The sequence below is a fragment of the Crocuta crocuta genome, unplaced genomic scaffold (genome assembly GCF_008692635.1).
Source record: "Crocuta crocuta isolate KB4526 unplaced genomic scaffold, BGI_CrCroc_1.0 scaffold6, whole genome shotgun sequence".
Lineage (NCBI taxonomy): Eukaryota > Metazoa > Chordata > Mammalia > Carnivora > Hyaenidae > Crocuta > Crocuta crocuta.
Window position 1 is genome coordinate 5,604,688 of NW_027531917.1, and position 18,744 is coordinate 5,623,431.

Consider the following 18,744-nt stretch of genomic DNA (forward strand, 5'->3'; position numbering starts at 1 on the left):
TTTCTGTTTTTAAATTAAATATTTTTCTGCATGTAAGGTGCTTTATTTTTTTAATTTAAATTTTAAATATTTAACATACAGTGCAATAATAATGGCTTTAGGAATTGAATTCAGTGATTCATTACTTACATACAAAACCCAGTGCTGATCACAACATGTGGACTCTTTAATACCCATTACCCGTCTAACCCATCCCCCATCCACCTTCCTCCATCAACTCTCAGTCTGTTCTCTATCATTGAGAGTCTCTTGAGGTTTGTTTCCTTTTATTTCTTTTAATTGTCTGATTGCTGTCTCTAGGACTTCTAGTACTATGTTGAAGAAATGTAGTGAGAATTATCTTGTTTCTGCTTGTCATATTATTTTATTAAATATTTTATGTCAGTATTTTAGCTCAGTTTACGTCCTTTATGTACTTTTCAAATATATGTAAGATGATACTTAAATATATGTAAGATGAATTTTCTTAGTATTTATATCTAAAACACAGTTAAATTAAATTAGCGATAATTGTTTCTTAACAGTCTACAACAAAGAAAAATTTACTGGGGAGGGTTGTTTAATAATATTATCCTTCCAGAATTTATAGTGTCAATATATAGATACTATATTTTATTTTGTCTCTAATTAACCTTCTGTCATCACAGCAATACAGTTTTAATGAATTCTCTCATTTTAAAAGTGAGAAACAATTTATATTCTATCTTTGTGCTAAGTGGGAAAGTAGACTAAGTAACTCTTTTAATCCTAGAATGAAAGGTTGTTCAGTGTAATTTGTATGGAAATATGTAAATATAGTTATGTATATATTTTATTTAAAGTGATACACTGTATATTTTTAAAAATTTTATTTATTTATTTTTAAAAATATTTATTTCTGAGAGAGAGAGAAAGTGTGAGTAGGGGAGGATCAGAGAGAGAGGGAGACACAGAATCTGAAACAGGCTCCAGGCTCTGAGCTGGCAGTCAGCAGAGAGCCTGACGAGGGGCTCAAACCCAATAAGCGTGAGATCATGACCAGAGCCTAAATAGGACACTTAACCAACTGAGTCACCCAGGTGCCCCTGTGATACACTGTCTTTATCCCCCAACTTATTATATATACCCTGTAGTTAAGAACAATTGTTCTGAGTTGTATTTTTTGACCTGGCGACAGCCAAAAGGCCTTAGAAATAATCTGCTAATGCTGAGAGGAACAAAAGACCCTAGTCTGTTTTATCCTGAATATACTTTGACAAGATTCTGTTGATATTATGGGAAAGAAGAAAAAAAAAGAGGAAATAGGAATTCCATTTTAATAGCCATAAAGCAAATTCTATGGTGTGTAACTATTTGCTAATAAAGGGGAAAACTGCACAGTAAATACAAAGATGATGATTGTATGATACTGTTTGGCTTTGCTTTACTTATTAGATGCATTCTAAAGATCATTGGCAATGGGAATTTATGTGTGATAGTTTAAATAAAAGTCACATTCATTTAAAATGTTCTTAGTAAAATGTTAAAGTTTTCTTTCTGTGCATTTACAGGTTTAGCAATATTTTTTAACTTTTTATTTTGCAATAATTATAGATTCATAAAAATATATATAGTGAAGTCCCATACACCATTTACTCAGCCTCTCCAGTATTAACTACTTACATAGCTATGGTACAAATTCAAAAGTAGAAAATTGATATGGGTAATAAAATCCACAGGGCATGTTGTGTATGTGTAGCTCAATGCAATTTATCCTATATGTAGCTTCATGTAAATGCCACCACAAAAGAGATTTAACTGTATTATCATCACAAGGTTCTTTCCTGCCCTTCATAGTGATATGCCTCTCTCTCAAATCCCAGTCCTAGCCACCATTTATCTATTCCTCATGTCTATAATTACGTTATTTCAAGAATGTTATATAAGTGAATCAGACAGTATACATCCCTTTGAGATTGGCTTTTTATTCAGCATAGGATCCTTAAAGTTCATTTAAGTTATGTGTATCAATAATTTCTTCCTTTTTATTGCTGAGTAATATTTCAACACTTTCCATATACTTTCATTTTAAATATCACCATATGCTGCCTTACTGTACCTCCATGCCCAAAATTCATATGTTGAAGTTCTAACCTCAGAACCTCAGAACGTAACTATATTTGGAGATAAGGCCTTCAAAGCAGTAATGAAGGTAAAATGAAGACAAGTTTCAGAATGAAATCAACCTTGCTGACACCTTATTCTTGGACTTCTAGACTCTAGAACTGTAAGAAAATAAATTTCTGTTGTTTAAGTCACATAGTGTATGGCATTTGTTACAGTAGAGTTAGCCAACAAATTCAATATAAAAGAGTAGTTTTATCTTTATAAATTTACCTCATATATAATATTTTCTATTGTAAGACAATTGTTTGTGTGTCCACATAATTTATGAATGCTTTTCAAAGGGAGTTTTTAAAAATCTGATGCTTTTCTTGATTCATGTACTACCATAAATTATGATATGAGGGAGTTAAAGAAAATATACACTTATAAAAATCATAGAAGTATTCCTGCCTAATTATGTTGCAGTAAAAATGTATAGAGTTATGACAGGAATATTTAACTGAAAGTAATTGGATTTTTTAAAAAGACAATGTAACTAGTTTTTACAAATGGTACTTAACAATAGCATTTGGATTTATTTCTGGATTTTTTTTTGCTCTTTTCAAAGTGGGTCATAATTAAACATGTTGGCTGTGATGTTTTTACATCATAGATATGAGTCATAATCAATATTAATTATTACTATTTGCTTTATTTGATATGGAAAAGGAATGGCAACATAAGTGGAATAACTGAATTTCCATTCACTTAGCAACATTTTTTTTTGTATCTGATGTTTGTTGGTGAGGTAATATATACTTGCTCATTAAGATGTATTTGTATAGAATTATATCAAAAGCAATGCATAAACATTAGAGAGTAGCATTATATCTAATTAACCTTACTAATAAGTTACTAAATAACCTTATCAATAAATAATACCTTTCTGGACCTTAGAAAACAGTAAGAACAACAACCAGAAAATCACTTCTCTAGCATATGGAGTATACAACTGTACCTCAGTGAATATAAGTCCACCAGGAATAAGTGGTGGGTAAGTTTAGAGAGAATAGCAGTGGAACTTACCATCTTGATCCGTGGTCACTGTAATAGCTGTGAATGGCTTGGGAGAAAAACTCAACTCAGAAACTCCGTTCATGGCTTCTATTTCAAAGGTGTAATTCACGTGAGACACAAAGTCAAGTACTATCACAGAATTGTTGATGAGGCCAGAATGTCTGGGGATGAAGCGGAGTCCTCCACCACAGTCCTCACACTGGCTGGTATCCAAGCCACATTTCTTACAAATTACACTGTATGTGAGATCTTTTCTCCCTCCTGTGTCACTTGGTGGGCTCCATTCCAAAATAAGAGCTGTTTCATTGATGTTAAAAGCCACATTCCTAGGAGCTGAAGGTGGCCCTAGAGAAAAGCAATTAAAAAACAAATGTACATGTGTAGGACAATGAATGAGAAGGGTGCTAACTTGAAAACTTAATAAACATTTGACTTTTATATTAGTTTGACCTCTTTCTTCTAATGGGAATAAAGAAATATGGTGAAAAACTTCTGATTAAGTCTAATAAGAAAGGAATATTCGCAGTGTAAATGGTCTATATCTTAACATTTTGATATATGAATATGAGTATTTAAAATCAAAAGCCAAAGATCTCCAAAAGATATGATAATTATACTTTGAAAATTTGTTTACTGAAATATATAATAAGCAAACTTTATTTTAAATCATGTGATGTTTTAAATTACATCTTAATAATTATTACACCATTTTCAAAACATACTGTTTTCAGTCGTTCAGTCTTCATACTACACTTGGTATATAGATAAAACTCCCACTTACTAACTTTGACAATACCTAAGGATCTATTTCTCGCGGGTTGAGAAAAAAATGATAGGTTTTAGGTAGACAGAGAGTTTGAAAGAAGAGGAAGAGAAAGGAAAGCTGGAAGTAGCAAAAAGACTTTTCTTGGGGCCTTGCCAATTTCATGGAATAAAAGTATTATATGGAAGGGATAAAAGAGGTATGTATACATGAGATATGGTGATTTGACTTTTACTTAGGTTAACTATACTAAACACAAATAAGTGTGTTTTAAAAGCTAACAGCGGGATCCACAGAATCTTCTTTATCATCAAAATTCTGCATAAACCAAGTCAGTCCTAACAAGTGCATGAGCATGTTTCCTCAGTCTCTTTTTTCACTAATTTTCCATATGGATCATACTGCATAGAGTACTTAATATCCTTTAATTGCTCCAGTCTTTTCTTAAAATTGTGTCAACCATATTTTACACTTATATGAGCACTTCAAACCTCAGTTTTATATTATTCATCGTACAAGCATTAAGTGATGGTCTGCTCAGTGTCAGGCACTACACTATGTGTGAAATAATACAGAATCCTTTAAGGGACTATGCTTTTGATAGATACTTTAAAAATAATTTATTGAATAAATAACTAATGAAATAACATTCCTGCCATACTTTAGAAAAATTACCTTAAAGGAAATCTAAAACAATTCTTTAATTTTTCTGCAATCAAGAGAATTTGCTTAGAAGGTGGGAGAGTATTGGGGCGCCTGGGTGGCTCAGTCAGTTGAGCGTCCGACTTCGGCTCAGGTCATGATCTCACAGTTTGTGGGTTCGAACCCCGTGTTGGGATCTGTGCTGACTGCCAGCTCAGAGCCGGGAGTCTGTTTCAGATTCTGTATCTCCCTCTCTCTCTGACCCTCCCTGCTCACGCTGTCTTTCTCTCTCTCTCTCAGATATAAATAAAACATTAAAAAAATTAGAAAAAAAAAAAAAAAAGAAGGTGGGAGAGTATTATCTACAACATTCTTTCCATAGGAAAAGATTAACGTTTTGCTACAGGCTTCTGTCGGATTTCAAGATACAGTCATCACTCATGAAATAAATATTTGTAAGTGACTACTATGTGTGCCAGATACTCTGTTAGATCTTGGATTTAAAGTGTTAATGTTACAAACATAATTCCTATTTTGTTATTTACAGTTTAGTTGAATGGCAGATAAACCATAAACAGAATAATAAAATTCAAATTATAATAAGTGCAATTGCAAAACCAAAAGGAAAGGAGCTGAAATACACATTATCAGAATAACCAATCTGGAGAAATATTCTGAGGAAAGCCTCATGGACTTAGTGAGGAGGATGTCAGAAGAGTGAGGATATTAAGGGTAGATGGATGGTTCTTTAGTCAAGAAGGATCTTAAAATAGTCATGGAACTGGCAGATAATCACTGTGGCTAGAATGCAAAAGGAAAAAGCAAGAAGTGAGGGTTTTTTTTAAAAAGTGTGTGAGTGGTGTTTTGTTTTTGTTCTTTTTGTTTGTTTTTTGCTTTTTTTTTTTTGAAAGGGAGAGAGAAACAGTGGGGGAAGGGCAGAGAGAGGGGATAGAGGATCCAAAGCAGGCTCTGTGCTGACAGCAGAAAGCCCGATGTGGAGCTTGAACTCATGAACCATAAGATCATGACCTGAACCAAAGTCAGATGCTTAAATGACTGAGACATCCAGGAGCCCCAAGAAGTGAGCTTAAAGGAAGAAGAAGGGTTGGATAGCAGAAAACTCCTAGGGTCAATAGAATGAGTCTGGAAATTTTTCTATGTACAACAAAAACAGACTTACAGATTTAATATAAGGAGGCCATGTGTTTAAAAAAATAAGCATTCTGGATGCAGTGTAGGGAATAGTCTTAATAAGCATAGGGAACTTATTAGTGAGATCTGTTATACAGTGTTACAGTAGCACAACACTACTCATAAATCTACATAACTATGTATTGGGTTTGAGATATTAAGAATGGTTATTTTATATATTCCTCTTCCTTCCTCCCTCCCTCCCTCCCTTCCTTCCTTCCTCCCTTCCTTCCTTCCTTCCTTCCTTCCTTCCTTCCTTCCTTCCTTCTTTCCTTTCTTTCTTTCTTTCCTTTGGATCCTGATAACAGCAACCTGATGGGTAGGGGCCTCAGCCATCTGTATGTATATCACCTAAAGCCTGACCTAGAAAGGGAATGGCTAGCTTTTCTAAAAGGTTTCTGCAAACTTTGCTTTATGCCGTTTCATGTTCCAGAAGTTTGCAGAAACGTCTGCCTTCAGAAAGGAAACCACGATCAAAAATGAATTACTGGGACCTCATCAAGATAAAAAGCCTCTGCACGGCAAAGGAAACAATCAGTAAAACTAATAGGCAACTGACGGAATGGGAAAAGATAGTTGCAAATGACATATCAGATAAAAGGTTAGTATNAGATAAAGTGCTGATGCATAGGGGCACATGGACCCCAAGGTTTATAGCAGCACTCTCAACAATAGCTAAAACATGGAAAGAGCCTAAGTGTCCATCAGTGGACGAATGGATCAAGAAGATGTGGTATATTTATACAATGGAATACAATATGGCAATGAGAAAGAATGAAACCTGGCCATTTGTAGCAACATGGATGGAACCAGAGGGTGTTATGTTGAGCGGAATAAGTCAGGCAGAGAAGGACAAATACCTTATGTTTGCACATATAGGTGGATTAAGAGGATGTTAATGGAGGATGAAGCAGGAGAAGAAGGGGAAAAATAGTTGGGGAGAGGGAGGGAGGCAAACCATGAGAGACTCTTGAATGCTGAGAACAAATTGAGGGCTGAGGTGGGGGGAGAGGGACAGGGGGTGTCATGGGGATGGAGGAGGTCACTTGTTGGGATGAGCACTGGGTGTTATATGTAAACCAACTTGACCATAAACCATTTAAGGAAAAAAAAAAAAAGAAAGGAAAATATAGAAGGCATTACAAACTGCAGCAAAATGACATGTTTCACTTTTTACCTCCAACTTAGATTTAGGCCTGGAAGATAAAGATTCATTATCATTATCATAAAAAGGTCTTCCTACAGAATGACATATTCATATTGTTGCTTGTTTCTCTTATTTATAATAGAAATCATGAATTATTATTCACTTATATTTTCATGAATAGGATGAATGTTATCAATTATGTTATGGGTGTCTGCAAGTATCTAACTGTCCGCCTGGAGATACTTTAAAAAAAAAAGGCAGACACCCTTCTTACTCAAGGGCCCTCATACCAATTTGCATGACGATTAAATAGCTTTTTAATTGCTGTTAAATTATGCCAGCTAAACTGTGATTTCATGCAAATATTAAGCTGTAATGACATGCAGTGAATCATTTACTAAGATTTAAAACTTGGAACAAAGAGAGACAATTAATTCTAATCCTCAGATTCAAGTAAATTATGTGTCACTGGGCTTTTATGAATGTGGCCTGATTGCTTTGTTATCATTTATAAATTATACCAAGATTATGTGACATTGGAAATAAAAACTTGGTGCAATAACCCTTTTGGAGACATCTGTATAGAAAACTCTCAGGGATTTCCTTATGTTGATTTTTTTTTCTTTACAGGAAACAAGTAATTCACATAGAAGAAAAGACTTCACCTTACAGAATGACTTCATAAGAGAGGGCAATTATTCTGATTAGCAACTAGCTGTTTTTCAAATCCATTGTATATTAAACCTTACAATAAAACTATAATTTTACTTCTACTAGTGTATCTAGCAAGTATTTTTTAATGTTTTGCTTCAGTTTGGATTCTTCCATTGAATGTTTAAAGAATGAAGGAATATTATTCTAATAGCAAATTTATGAACCAGCCAGGGGGCTGTACAGTCTTTTCTTTTCCCGGAAAACCACCGAGCCTGCAGCCCCCATCTTCTTCACAGTAGCAGAGGCCAGGTGGGCTATGATTATTGTTTTATTTCATTTTATATAATTTTTTAAAAATAGAACCATATTTCCTAAAATATATCCTTTGCAATATTTCTAATACCATGAGATATCCCACAAAAATGAGTTTCATAATCAAATTAAGATTCCTCTGGTAGACTGATATGGAAACAAAAATAACATAATTTGCTTCACTTTGTTGAATCCAACATTTTTAAAAATTTGCTCATCGAACCTTATTTTCCAAGAAGCATCTATAGGAATACTAGCATTCTGCAGAACATTAAAAGGCTGACACTGAACTTAAGGACTGTGATTCAGTTACTACATCAATTCCTATAGATTTATACTACATGATTATAATTATAGAAATATGTTAACTCACAAATAAATAGGGGTCTTTTTCAAATGGTCTTGAGACTAATTATTCACTTACTACATAGCTAATTGTGTTTGCAGATTCACTTTCTAATCTTAAGAACAATGAAAGTTTGATCCAAATAACTGAGAGTATCAAATCATGGAAGGATATTATTTACTAAACTATATTTTATGAGTTACTACTTGGCAATAATTTAAATGTGTTTGTTAATTTAATGACAATAATGAATATAGTAGAATATGTTTCCTGAGGCAATGGAAACAAAAGCAAGAAGGGACTCTTGGGACTCCATCAAGATAAAAAGCTCCTACACAGTGAAGGAAACAATCAACAAAACTAAGAAGCAACCTACGGAATGGGAAGAAGATATTTGCAAATTACATATCTGATAAAGGGTTACTATCTAAAATCTATAAATAACTCATCAGACTCAACACCCAAAAGAGAAATAATCCAGTGAAGAAATGGGCAGAAGACATGAAGAGACACTTTTTCAAAGAAGACATTCAATGGCTAACAGATACATTAAAAGATGCTCAATATCACTCATCATCAAGGAAATGCAAATCAAAACTACAATGAGATGTCACCTCACTCCAGTTAAAATGGCTAAAACTAACAATGCAGAAAGTAAGTGTTGTCAAGGATGAGGAAAAAGGGAATCCTCTTGTACTATATTGGTGGGAATGCAAACTGGTGCATCCACTCTGGAAAACAGTATCAATGTTCCTCAAAAAGTTAAAAATAGAATTACCCTACAAACCAGAAATTGCACTACTATATATTTATCCAAAGGATACAAAAATACTGATTCAAAAAAAAAAATACTGATTCAAAGGGACACAAGCACCACAATGTTTATAGCAAGAGTATCAACAATAGCCAAATTCTGGAAAGAGCCCAAATGTCCTTTGACTGTTGAATGGATGAAGATACATTTACACACACACACACACACACACACACACACACAGAAATATTACTCAACCATCAAAAAGAATGAAATCTTGCAATTTGCAGTGACGTGGGTGGAATAGAGTGTACTATGCTAAATGAATAAATCAGTCAGAGAAAGACAAATATCATATGATTTCACTCACATGTGGAATTTAAGAAACAAAACAGATGAGCATGGGGTATAAAAGAGACAGGAAAATCATAAAACAGACTCTTAACTATAGAGAACAAGCTGAGGGTGGCTGGAGTGGGGAATTGGTGGCAAGTAGGTTAAATGGATATTAAGGAGGGCACTTGCTGTGATGAGCACTGGGTGTTGTATGTGATGGCTCACAAATTCTACCATTGAAATTAATATTACACTGTATGTTAACTAACTGGAATTTAAATAAAACCTAAAAAATGAAAAAATGCATATAGTAATACAGTCACCTAATAAAAAGGATATTTCCTTATATCTATGAGTTTACAAAGGAAAGAAAAATTGTTCTATGTTAATCTATGTCAAAAAGAATATTTAAAAAATATACTGAATCATCTAGAATTGTCTAGGTAAATAATTTTTGCAAATGAGTAAATACACTAAAGAAAGACAAACACATAGGAATAATTCATATGAAAAAGTACATTTCTAGATTTTAATGATGTACAAAAATATAGGTTGCCAGATTTGCATATGGACATAACTTAAAACTCTAAACATCATCTTATTCTTTGAATTATTGCTATTTAACTTTTATCTATAGCCATATTGTTAATCTAATGTCCTTCCTATATGATCTTTGAAAAATGTATTTAATAGGTATATCTATAAACAGAATTCTGTATTCTCTTTCTCTAAGCCATTTTGTACTCTAAGTTTTGTTCACAAAATGTTTGTATATTTGGAAATAAATGATAAGTAATCACAAACATAGGGCTTCAACCTCACTGGAGGGAAGATAAATCAATTTATTCAGATAAAGCAATGAGGCCTAGGAAAGTACTGTAATTATGTCAAGTGTATTAATGATGGAATGATACCTNTGTATTCATTTTATAGGTAAAAAAACACATGTGGATATTAAAAGTATCTTATAGTGCTTTGCTTAGAGAATATTATCAAATACAAACTTTCAAAACATACAAATTAATGAGAAATGTATTACATTCCAATGGCAGATTTTTTTTAATGTTATCTAAGAGCATTTTAAAACAATTTTATATACAGAAGAGCAATTGAAAATTAAATCTTCAAGATAAATATTGCTCAAAATACAGCAGCAAGTGCACTGCAAATTCTTTGCATTTCACATATTTTCATTGTCTTCAACATTTTTGCACCTACTTCAGTAACTAAATTGATGTCCAACATTAAGACTTGCTATTCATTTAGGCATCAGGGTGGCTCAGTTGGCTGAACAGTCAACTCCTGATTTTGGTTCAGGTCGTGATCTCAGTCATGGGATTGAAAACTATGTCAGGCCCTGTGCTGAGTGTGGAGTCCACTTAGGTTCTCTCTCTTTCCCTCTGCCCCTCCTCTGTGCTCTCTCTCTCTCTCTCTCTCTCTCTCTCAAAATAGACTTAACAAAAAAAAGAGAAAAAAAGACTTGCTATCCATTAACGTTTTCATAATACTATGAATGGTGACTTAGATAATTCTTTTTAGATTCTCCATTACTTCTAAAATTCACAGTTAGAGAAAAAACAACAAGATTCTTATTGGCCAAATACCATTCACTTCCAGAATAAAACTTAAACCTCTCAACCTTGTCATCACATGCCTTCATAACCAGGTATCTTGTTCCCTGTTGCTGCATCTGAGTGCTTTTGCACATACTGTTCCTTTATGTCCTTTTGTTGTGTGGAGGGTTCCTACTCATCCTTCAGTTTGCAATTTAGGTGTTACCCACCTGTGACACTTCTCTATTGGTCCTGAGACAGAAATGAGCATTTTTATACCTTTATAGTTATGAATTTTAAAAATATAGCTAGCATCTTGAGTACTCATTTTGTTCTAAGATGTGTACTTCATATTCCACATGGTTTATTTCATTCATCTTACAATAAACCCAAAAGGTAGTTATTCATACCATTTTATAGAAGATGTGGCTAAGAATTAGCAAGGATACATATTACATTGAAATATTTGTATTACTGTACACAAGTTTATTCTGGTCCAGGCTGATCCAAAGGCAATATGTGCTTTTACTAAGGGAACAAATAGAATGCATGGTTTTATGCAATCCTCCAATAATTATTTTTCAAATAGTGTCAATTTTCACAAATATTGGAGAACAAGAAGTTTGAGGTTATAATCTTTCCAATATCCTGGTGTTACTGGTGAAGGATTGATTAATATAACTTGAAAATCAAGAAGTGGAAGGGAATGACTATTATTACAGTAACTGAGATGAACTAATAAAGACCCAAGGTAAAAAGAGTAGTCACCCATCTATCCATTGGGAAGGAATTTAAAGCTTCTCACAGTTTTAAATTCATTAAAAACTTTTGAATTCCTTAAAAACACTTACGAATTTGAAAAATAAACATTTGTGGCCCCAAATTTCTATGCTATAGAGCATAGATATAATTTTATCTTGGAAAACTTCCAAGAAATGGTGATCGGCCACCCTTATCTTTTCAGAAAAAATAAAGGAAACCCACAGAATAACTAATTGTATGAATTACAGAAATGTATTATTGCTGTACAGGTCAAGAGTTACATCGCAAAAACATACCTATGATAAAAGCACACTAAAATACAAATGAAATAATGAGTAGGCTAGCTTTGGGTCTTCTGAGTCAAATATCATCGAGTTCCCTAAGTACAGTCATAAATTGGGAGGGAAAATAAAACAATAAATGAATAGATTAAAGCAAATTAATAACCTTTCTCAAAATGTATAACACTGTGAAGATAATAATGAATGCTCTCTTTCCAGTGATGGGTGCTTCTTGGTAAATGGTTTATTGCATACCACTAGATGATACTGAAAGGCACAATACTCAGAATTCCAACTGTGAGAGGCCTGGGAGCAAGTGGTAACTCAATTCTCCAACATGAGCAGAAAGACTACTTACTACCTCTTTCTATGGAGGAACCTCTCCCAGGTGATTTGGTAAAAGAAACTCCACTGAAATAAAGATTAAAGTATTTGCATTTAGGAAATTCCATGAAACTCAAATAACATCCTACATCAGTGATCAGTATTGGGGAAGCTGGGATTCATTGCATACAGGTACTTATTCCATAATGTCAAAGTCATTTTAATTTAAAAAATATACCATTGCAATGTGCTCAGTGAATATTCAGGGTTATTTTCTATAGTAAGAGAAGAATGTAACATCGCCTTCTAGAAGTAAAAAAAATCCATTTTCACAAGTTCTCCCATTTTAGTGTCTGCAAAACTGTGGTTCCTACATTGTGCTTACAATGAGCCACCTAACCAATTAGTTGTACTTTTATATTTCAGTTGTGAGATGGAAAAGCAAGGAACCAGAATAGTTTTCTCCAAGCAAAACATACTTAGGAAAGAGAGAAGAAAAAACTGAAAGATATGGGAAAATGAGGAGAAAGCAAGCACAACAGGGGTCCCTGGGTGAGAACATCCTATACCCACCCAGAAGTGGGGGACGTGAGTCTGGGCAGGGCAAATGAAGAACACCTGCTGCATTTCAACATACTACCTGTTCTATTCAAAATAAGAATGAGAGATAATGACTTTTAAAGTTGCCGATTATTCCAGAAATAAAGAAGCGATTTTACAATATTAGCCTTAGAACAAAAAAGTAAATTCTACTTTTATAAGTTCATTGTCAATCCTCGTCACTGTATGTCAAGTACAAAGACACAAAACCATGATATTTCCCTTTATATTAAGAATGAAGTTTGAAAAAACTTTTTACTCATAAGGTATTTGATTCCTATTTAGAAGACCAAAGAACAGAGAAATCCTTAATGATGGCCATTAGAATTACCCATATATATATGATTCACATTTTATGTTTTGAACCTTTCTAAGTGGGTAAAACAAATGTTTATTGAAAGTGTTAATCTTCCAGCATCTGATCAGTAGCTTTTAAAAAATCCTATTGATTTAAACATATGAGAAACATCAAAGTAAAAATGCTATGACAGTGTAATTATATTTTGTCTAACTTTTCATGCAACCATGTATTAGACCCTCATTTCATTTCTCTTGACCCTTTCATGCTCTCTGCCTTTCCTGCTGGACAAGTACTTTCTTAGTAATTCTTATTTTCCTTTGTGTCTTTAACCTCAGTGAGTATTTTTCCCTTCTGGCTTGGAAAAGCTTTAGATAGTTATTTTGGTAACAGATTTCTTGGCAGGCAGCTGCGTCTCCAGTGCTCTCAACTGCTCTCAGAGGCAGCCCTAATTGACCAAGACCTGACATTAAGGACTGTCCTCCAAAGCTCATCCTTCAAAGCACAGAATATACATTAATTAGTCACCTGAGAAACACAGTTAAGGGTTTATGAAGCAGATTAAAGATCCAGAGAAAACATTTTGGTATTTCATTTTAAATTTCTTATTCATAATTTCTTTCATGTATTTTGCAGTTCCAGCAAAAACAAGGAATTTTTAAAAATCAAGAAGTCCTAAGCTTGCAAGTATGTTGCTGATATAACTGGTTAGTAGGGTTGTTTGAAAGATCCTAATATAGTTAAAATTAGAGAGAGAGAGAGGGCCGTCTGAGAGAGGGCCGTCTGGGTGGCTTAGTCTGTTATGTGTCTGACTTCAGCTCAGGCCATTATCTCACGTTTCATGAGTTTGAGTCCCACATCAGGCTAGTGCTGACAGGTCAGAAACTAGAGTCTGCTTCAGATTCTGCGTCTCCCACTCTTTATCTGCCCCTCCCCCACTCATGCTCGCTTTCTCTCTCTCTCTCTCTCTCTCTCTCTCTCTCTCCTTCTCTTCTTCTTGTAAGAATAAATAAACATTAAAAATTAAAAAAAATAGAGGAGAGACAGGTCAGGGCAGGACTTTGAATGTCCTTGGATTGACTCTCAATTTTGGCAAATGGGGGTTGGGATTTGAAAGACCTTAGGAAGAAGTGGTAATATAATCAAGGTTTATTATTGTTTCTAATAGTTTGTAATATTTGGAGGTATGGAAGACTAAAGGAAGGGGACTAGCCAGGGTATTATTAAATTAGCCCAAGGGAGAGTTGAAGCCCTCAACTAAAAGGACAGGGCCAGGAACTAACAGGAAGGAATGGACAGAAGAAATGCTAAGCGGCAGAATTGATAGTACTTGTGACTACAACATTGCTAGGACATGTTAAGATCAGGGCAAGAATTATGATTCCAAGCTTTCTGGCTTAGATGCATGAGTAGATAAGGATTCACCAGGACAAGGACATAAAGCTTGGGTGGATGAGAAGGATGAGAGAGAAAGCAGTAAACTGTTTTTTGCAGTTTGAGCTTGAAATTATTAGTTTACACATTCAACAAATAAATGAGTTCTAAATAAACTTTAGAATCTAGTGTCTAGTGCCTATGTACTACTATTAGTGCTTGAGAATAAAAGGGAAAGAACATCCATGATCTCATGGGTTTAATAGTCTAGTGGGGCTAGAATAACAATAAACAAAGAAGGAAATGTACAAATAAAACAGAAATTTCAAAGACTGTTATAATCCGTAAAAAAAATAAAAAGTGATAGGGGTGCCTGAGTAGCTCAGTTGGTTAATTGTTCAACTCTTGATTTTGGCTCAGGTCATGATCTCATGGTTCATGAGTTCGAGCCCCGTGTCGTGTCAGGCTCTGTGCTGATGATACAGAACCTGCTTGGGATTCTCTCTCTCCCTCTCTCTCTCCCCCTCCCCTGTGCTTGCTCTCTCTCTCTCTCTCTCTCTCTCCCTCTTTCTCTCAAAAATAAATAAACTTAAAAATCTTTGAAAAAAAGTTACATGGAAAAGAGTACTGGGAGGGATTGTATTTTTGAATGGTTGGTCAGGAAGTGCTTGTCTTAAGGGCTGATATTTGAACCTGAATAGCAAAAATAAAACAGCCATAAGAAGACTTTGAGGGAAAGTGTTTCAAGTACAAGAAATGGCTAGCACCAAGGATGAGGACAAATTCAGAATTCCAGAAGTCCATGAGATCAATAACCAAAGGGAATATGGTATGATGTAAGGCCAGACATTTGGGCAAGTTTCCATAGGACATATAGGTTGTCAAATCCCACAATCAGTTGGCTAGACAAGTTTGGACTTTAGGAGAAAGACCAGAATACAAATAAAAATATAGACACCATCTATTTAAAGGTAGTATTTGAAGCCATGAGAATGAGCACATGTGGAAAGGAAATAAAATAACATGAAGAAAATTAATATTTAACAGATAAGAAAAAGAAGAGAAACCATCAATGGTGACAAATTCAATGGTGAGAAAATTAGAAGGGTGAATATGATGTCCTAGAATAAAAGGAAACAATTTCAAACAACCAAAGCCAAATAATATGAAAAACAGGACAAAAACATTACTAAAACAAAATGGCAAAGATCATTGGTGAATTTTTCTTATCTAGTTTATGTGAAGTGGTAGGGGGAAAAATATGATTGCTCTCTTAGAGTGAAGAGCAAAAATCTGAATATGGTATGTTAAAAAGTAATTAAAAAATTAAGTAACCATAGCCAAGACTGCTTTTCCAATATTATTTTTTTGAGGAGAAAAATTATTAGATTTGGAGTATTATTTTAACGATAGAAATGCTTATAGGTTGTGAGGAAGGAGTTAGAGGAAACAAAATGGCAGAAAGGAAACTAACAATAGCCAGATCCAATAGATTGAGGATCAGGTCACCCTCCTGCCCACCACCACTGAAAGAATTAACTTTGAATATAGGCATCATTTTTTTAAAACTATAGCCATTTGAAACACTTAAAAATGTTTATGTGGACACCTCTTTAAAGAAGATAGATGACAAAAAGTGGGTAAAAAGGTGTTCCACATTACATGTCAACAGGGAAAAATACAAATTAAGACAACAATGAGATTCTACTACACACCTACTAGAAATGGTCAAAGTTCAGGATACTAACATCATCAATTGATGGCAAGGACGTGGAACAACAGGAACTCTCATTCTTTATTAGTAGGAATGCAAAATGGTAGTTTGGTAGTTTCTTAACAGAATTAAACATTTTCCTACCATATGATAAAGAAATCACACCCCTTAGTATTTACCCTAAAGGAAGTGAAAATTTATGTCCATACAAAACCTGAATATTTGCAGCAGCTTACTCATAACTGTCAAAACAGGAGGCAACCAAGTTGTCCTTCAGGAAGTAAATAGATAAGTAAGCTGTGTTACATCCAGACAATGGAATATTATTCAGCACTAAAAAGAAATGAGCTATCTGGCTATGAAATATATGGAGGAATCTTAAATGCATATTTCTAAGTGAAAGAAGCCATAGTGAATGATTCCAACTATATGACATTCTGGAAAAGGCAAAAAAGTATGGAGACAGTAAAAAGATAAGTAGTATCCAGAAGTTACGCTGTAGAAGGTATGACTAGGTGGGGCACAGAGGTGTTCTAGACCAGTGAAAATAGTGTGTAAGATACTTCAATGATGGATACATGCCCTTATACATTTTTCCAAACTCAAGGAATATACAATACCAAGAGTGAATCCTAATGTAAACTGTAGACTTTAGGTGATTAGGTTTATCAATTGTAGAAATGTACTATTTTGGTAGAAGATGCTGATATTAGGGGATGTTATGCATATCTGGAAGCAGGGAGGTTTATGGGAAATTTCTGTATTTTCTCATAATTTTATTGTGAATCTCAAACTGCTCTAAAAGAATAAAATCTTAATACAACTTTTATAAATCTTATATATGATGTGTCTCAAGATTATGATATAAAAAGATACCTATCTCTACATTGAAAATCCAAAGAAATCATAAAACTCTTAATGGTGGAATTACATTTTTAAGGGTTGTTGTTATTGTTTTCATGGTGGCACTATGGAGCAAGAGAAGAGTTCTTAGGGTCCTTAAGATCATATCAATTATGTGATCACATACTATACCTATATATAAAATCTTTCCCTGGTAGGCCATGTAATAGCCAAATGTCCTAGTTTATCGTTTCCATTATTTTAGTCCTTCACTTTCTTTAAACTCATACAACTAAAATCTCTGTGCGTCTGATACTAAGGAAAAATATGACTCCTTTTAAATCCCTGGAAGATTCTCTGAAAGCAGTTTCAAATGCTAAGACTGACAAAAATACCAGAAAGTGATAGCACTGACTGCTTAATTGACCTAAATTCTGCCCTTTAGATAACACACTATTGGAACAAAGGTGATAAAGAATGTCTAATTCATAGATACATGATCTAGCAGTTAAGAGAGGAAGTATCTATTAAAATGCAGCTATTATTTGTGATTAATGAAAGACAGGAAAGGCTGATTGCTTGATTCTTGGCCTTAAATGTTCTAGATCTCAGTGAACTTATCCTGATCCTCTTAAATCTGATTGCTCAATGACCCCCTGCCTTGTCTTTTTTTATTTTTCTTCCCTAAAAATCTAATATTGTGATTTTTAAGAGCAATGATACTTTGGAGTATATAGTCCTTACTTTTTCTGCATATACTGTAATAACTGCTAGGGTCTCTCACCCTAGTTAGACTGTAATTCAGAAAATCTGGCTGATATTAGACAGGCAATAGAGGTGCAGGACTTAATGTATTTTGTGAAAAGGTCAAGAATTCAGTATATACATATTTTCAGTTTGTAGGAATGCAGATGATGGAATCCATGAGCCTAGTATAGTAGTATCAACCATAAACTGAGTGATAGTTTGAATACTAACTGATCAAAAACTATTTCAAAATGAATTGTGAAAGAACAGCTTCTGTGCTAAACAAACATGTATGCAGCACCTACTATGTGCTAGGTATTGTTCTTAGCACTTTTTAGTTATTAACTTGTTTAATCATTCTAACTACAGAATGAGGTACATACTGTTATTATCACTATGCATGGGATAACTGAGGGTAAAGAGAGGTTAAAGAATTTGCCCAAGGTTACTAGCCACCAAGTACCAACACCAAGAATCATGCTCAGATAATTAGACTCTAAAAGATGGTGAGCTTAAATACACTATGCTATAAGTCTTTGTTCAAACATCATACAGAAGTCCTTATGGAAGTAACACAGAAAAGCCTTGAGAGGGGAGCCTCTTAGGTGTTGACTAGGGAGATCTGACTAAAGCATTCACCTTTTTTAGGAGAGTTTTTTCTTTCAATTTTTGATGACAACATAGCATGCTGTTCTCTAAAACTCTGCCTAACAATGACCAATATCAAACCTTTCTCTGCTTCCGCTTGAATAGCTGCAGGCAAGCATTGTCATGACGAGCGTCGCGCCAGGTGATGTATGGAATTGCTGAATCACTATACTGCACCCCTAAAACTAATATAACACTGTATGTTAACTACACTGGAAATAAAATAATAAAATAAAATAAAAGTTAAAAAATGAAATGAAATGAAATGAAATAAAGAAATCCATCATGAACAAGAGATTAATAAAAATGACAAA

The 18,744-nt window shown here is 34.1% G+C and overlaps 1 protein-coding gene across 3 annotated transcripts in view; it reads right to left on the reverse strand.

Moving 5' to 3' along the window:
- The window catches only part of LOC144240513 (ephrin type-A receptor 6), an 877,144-nt gene that overhangs the window by 474,044 nt on the left and 384,356 nt on the right, over positions 1 to 18,744 (reverse strand). For all 3 annotated transcript variants that reach the window (XM_077774886.1, XM_077774885.1, XM_077774887.1), the window contains exon 6: positions 3,151 to 3,486. In XM_077774886.1, the coding sequence (XP_077631012.1) occupies positions 3,151 to 3,486 (336 nt within the window). The remainder of the gene's footprint in view (positions 1 to 3,150; positions 3,487 to 18,744) is intronic.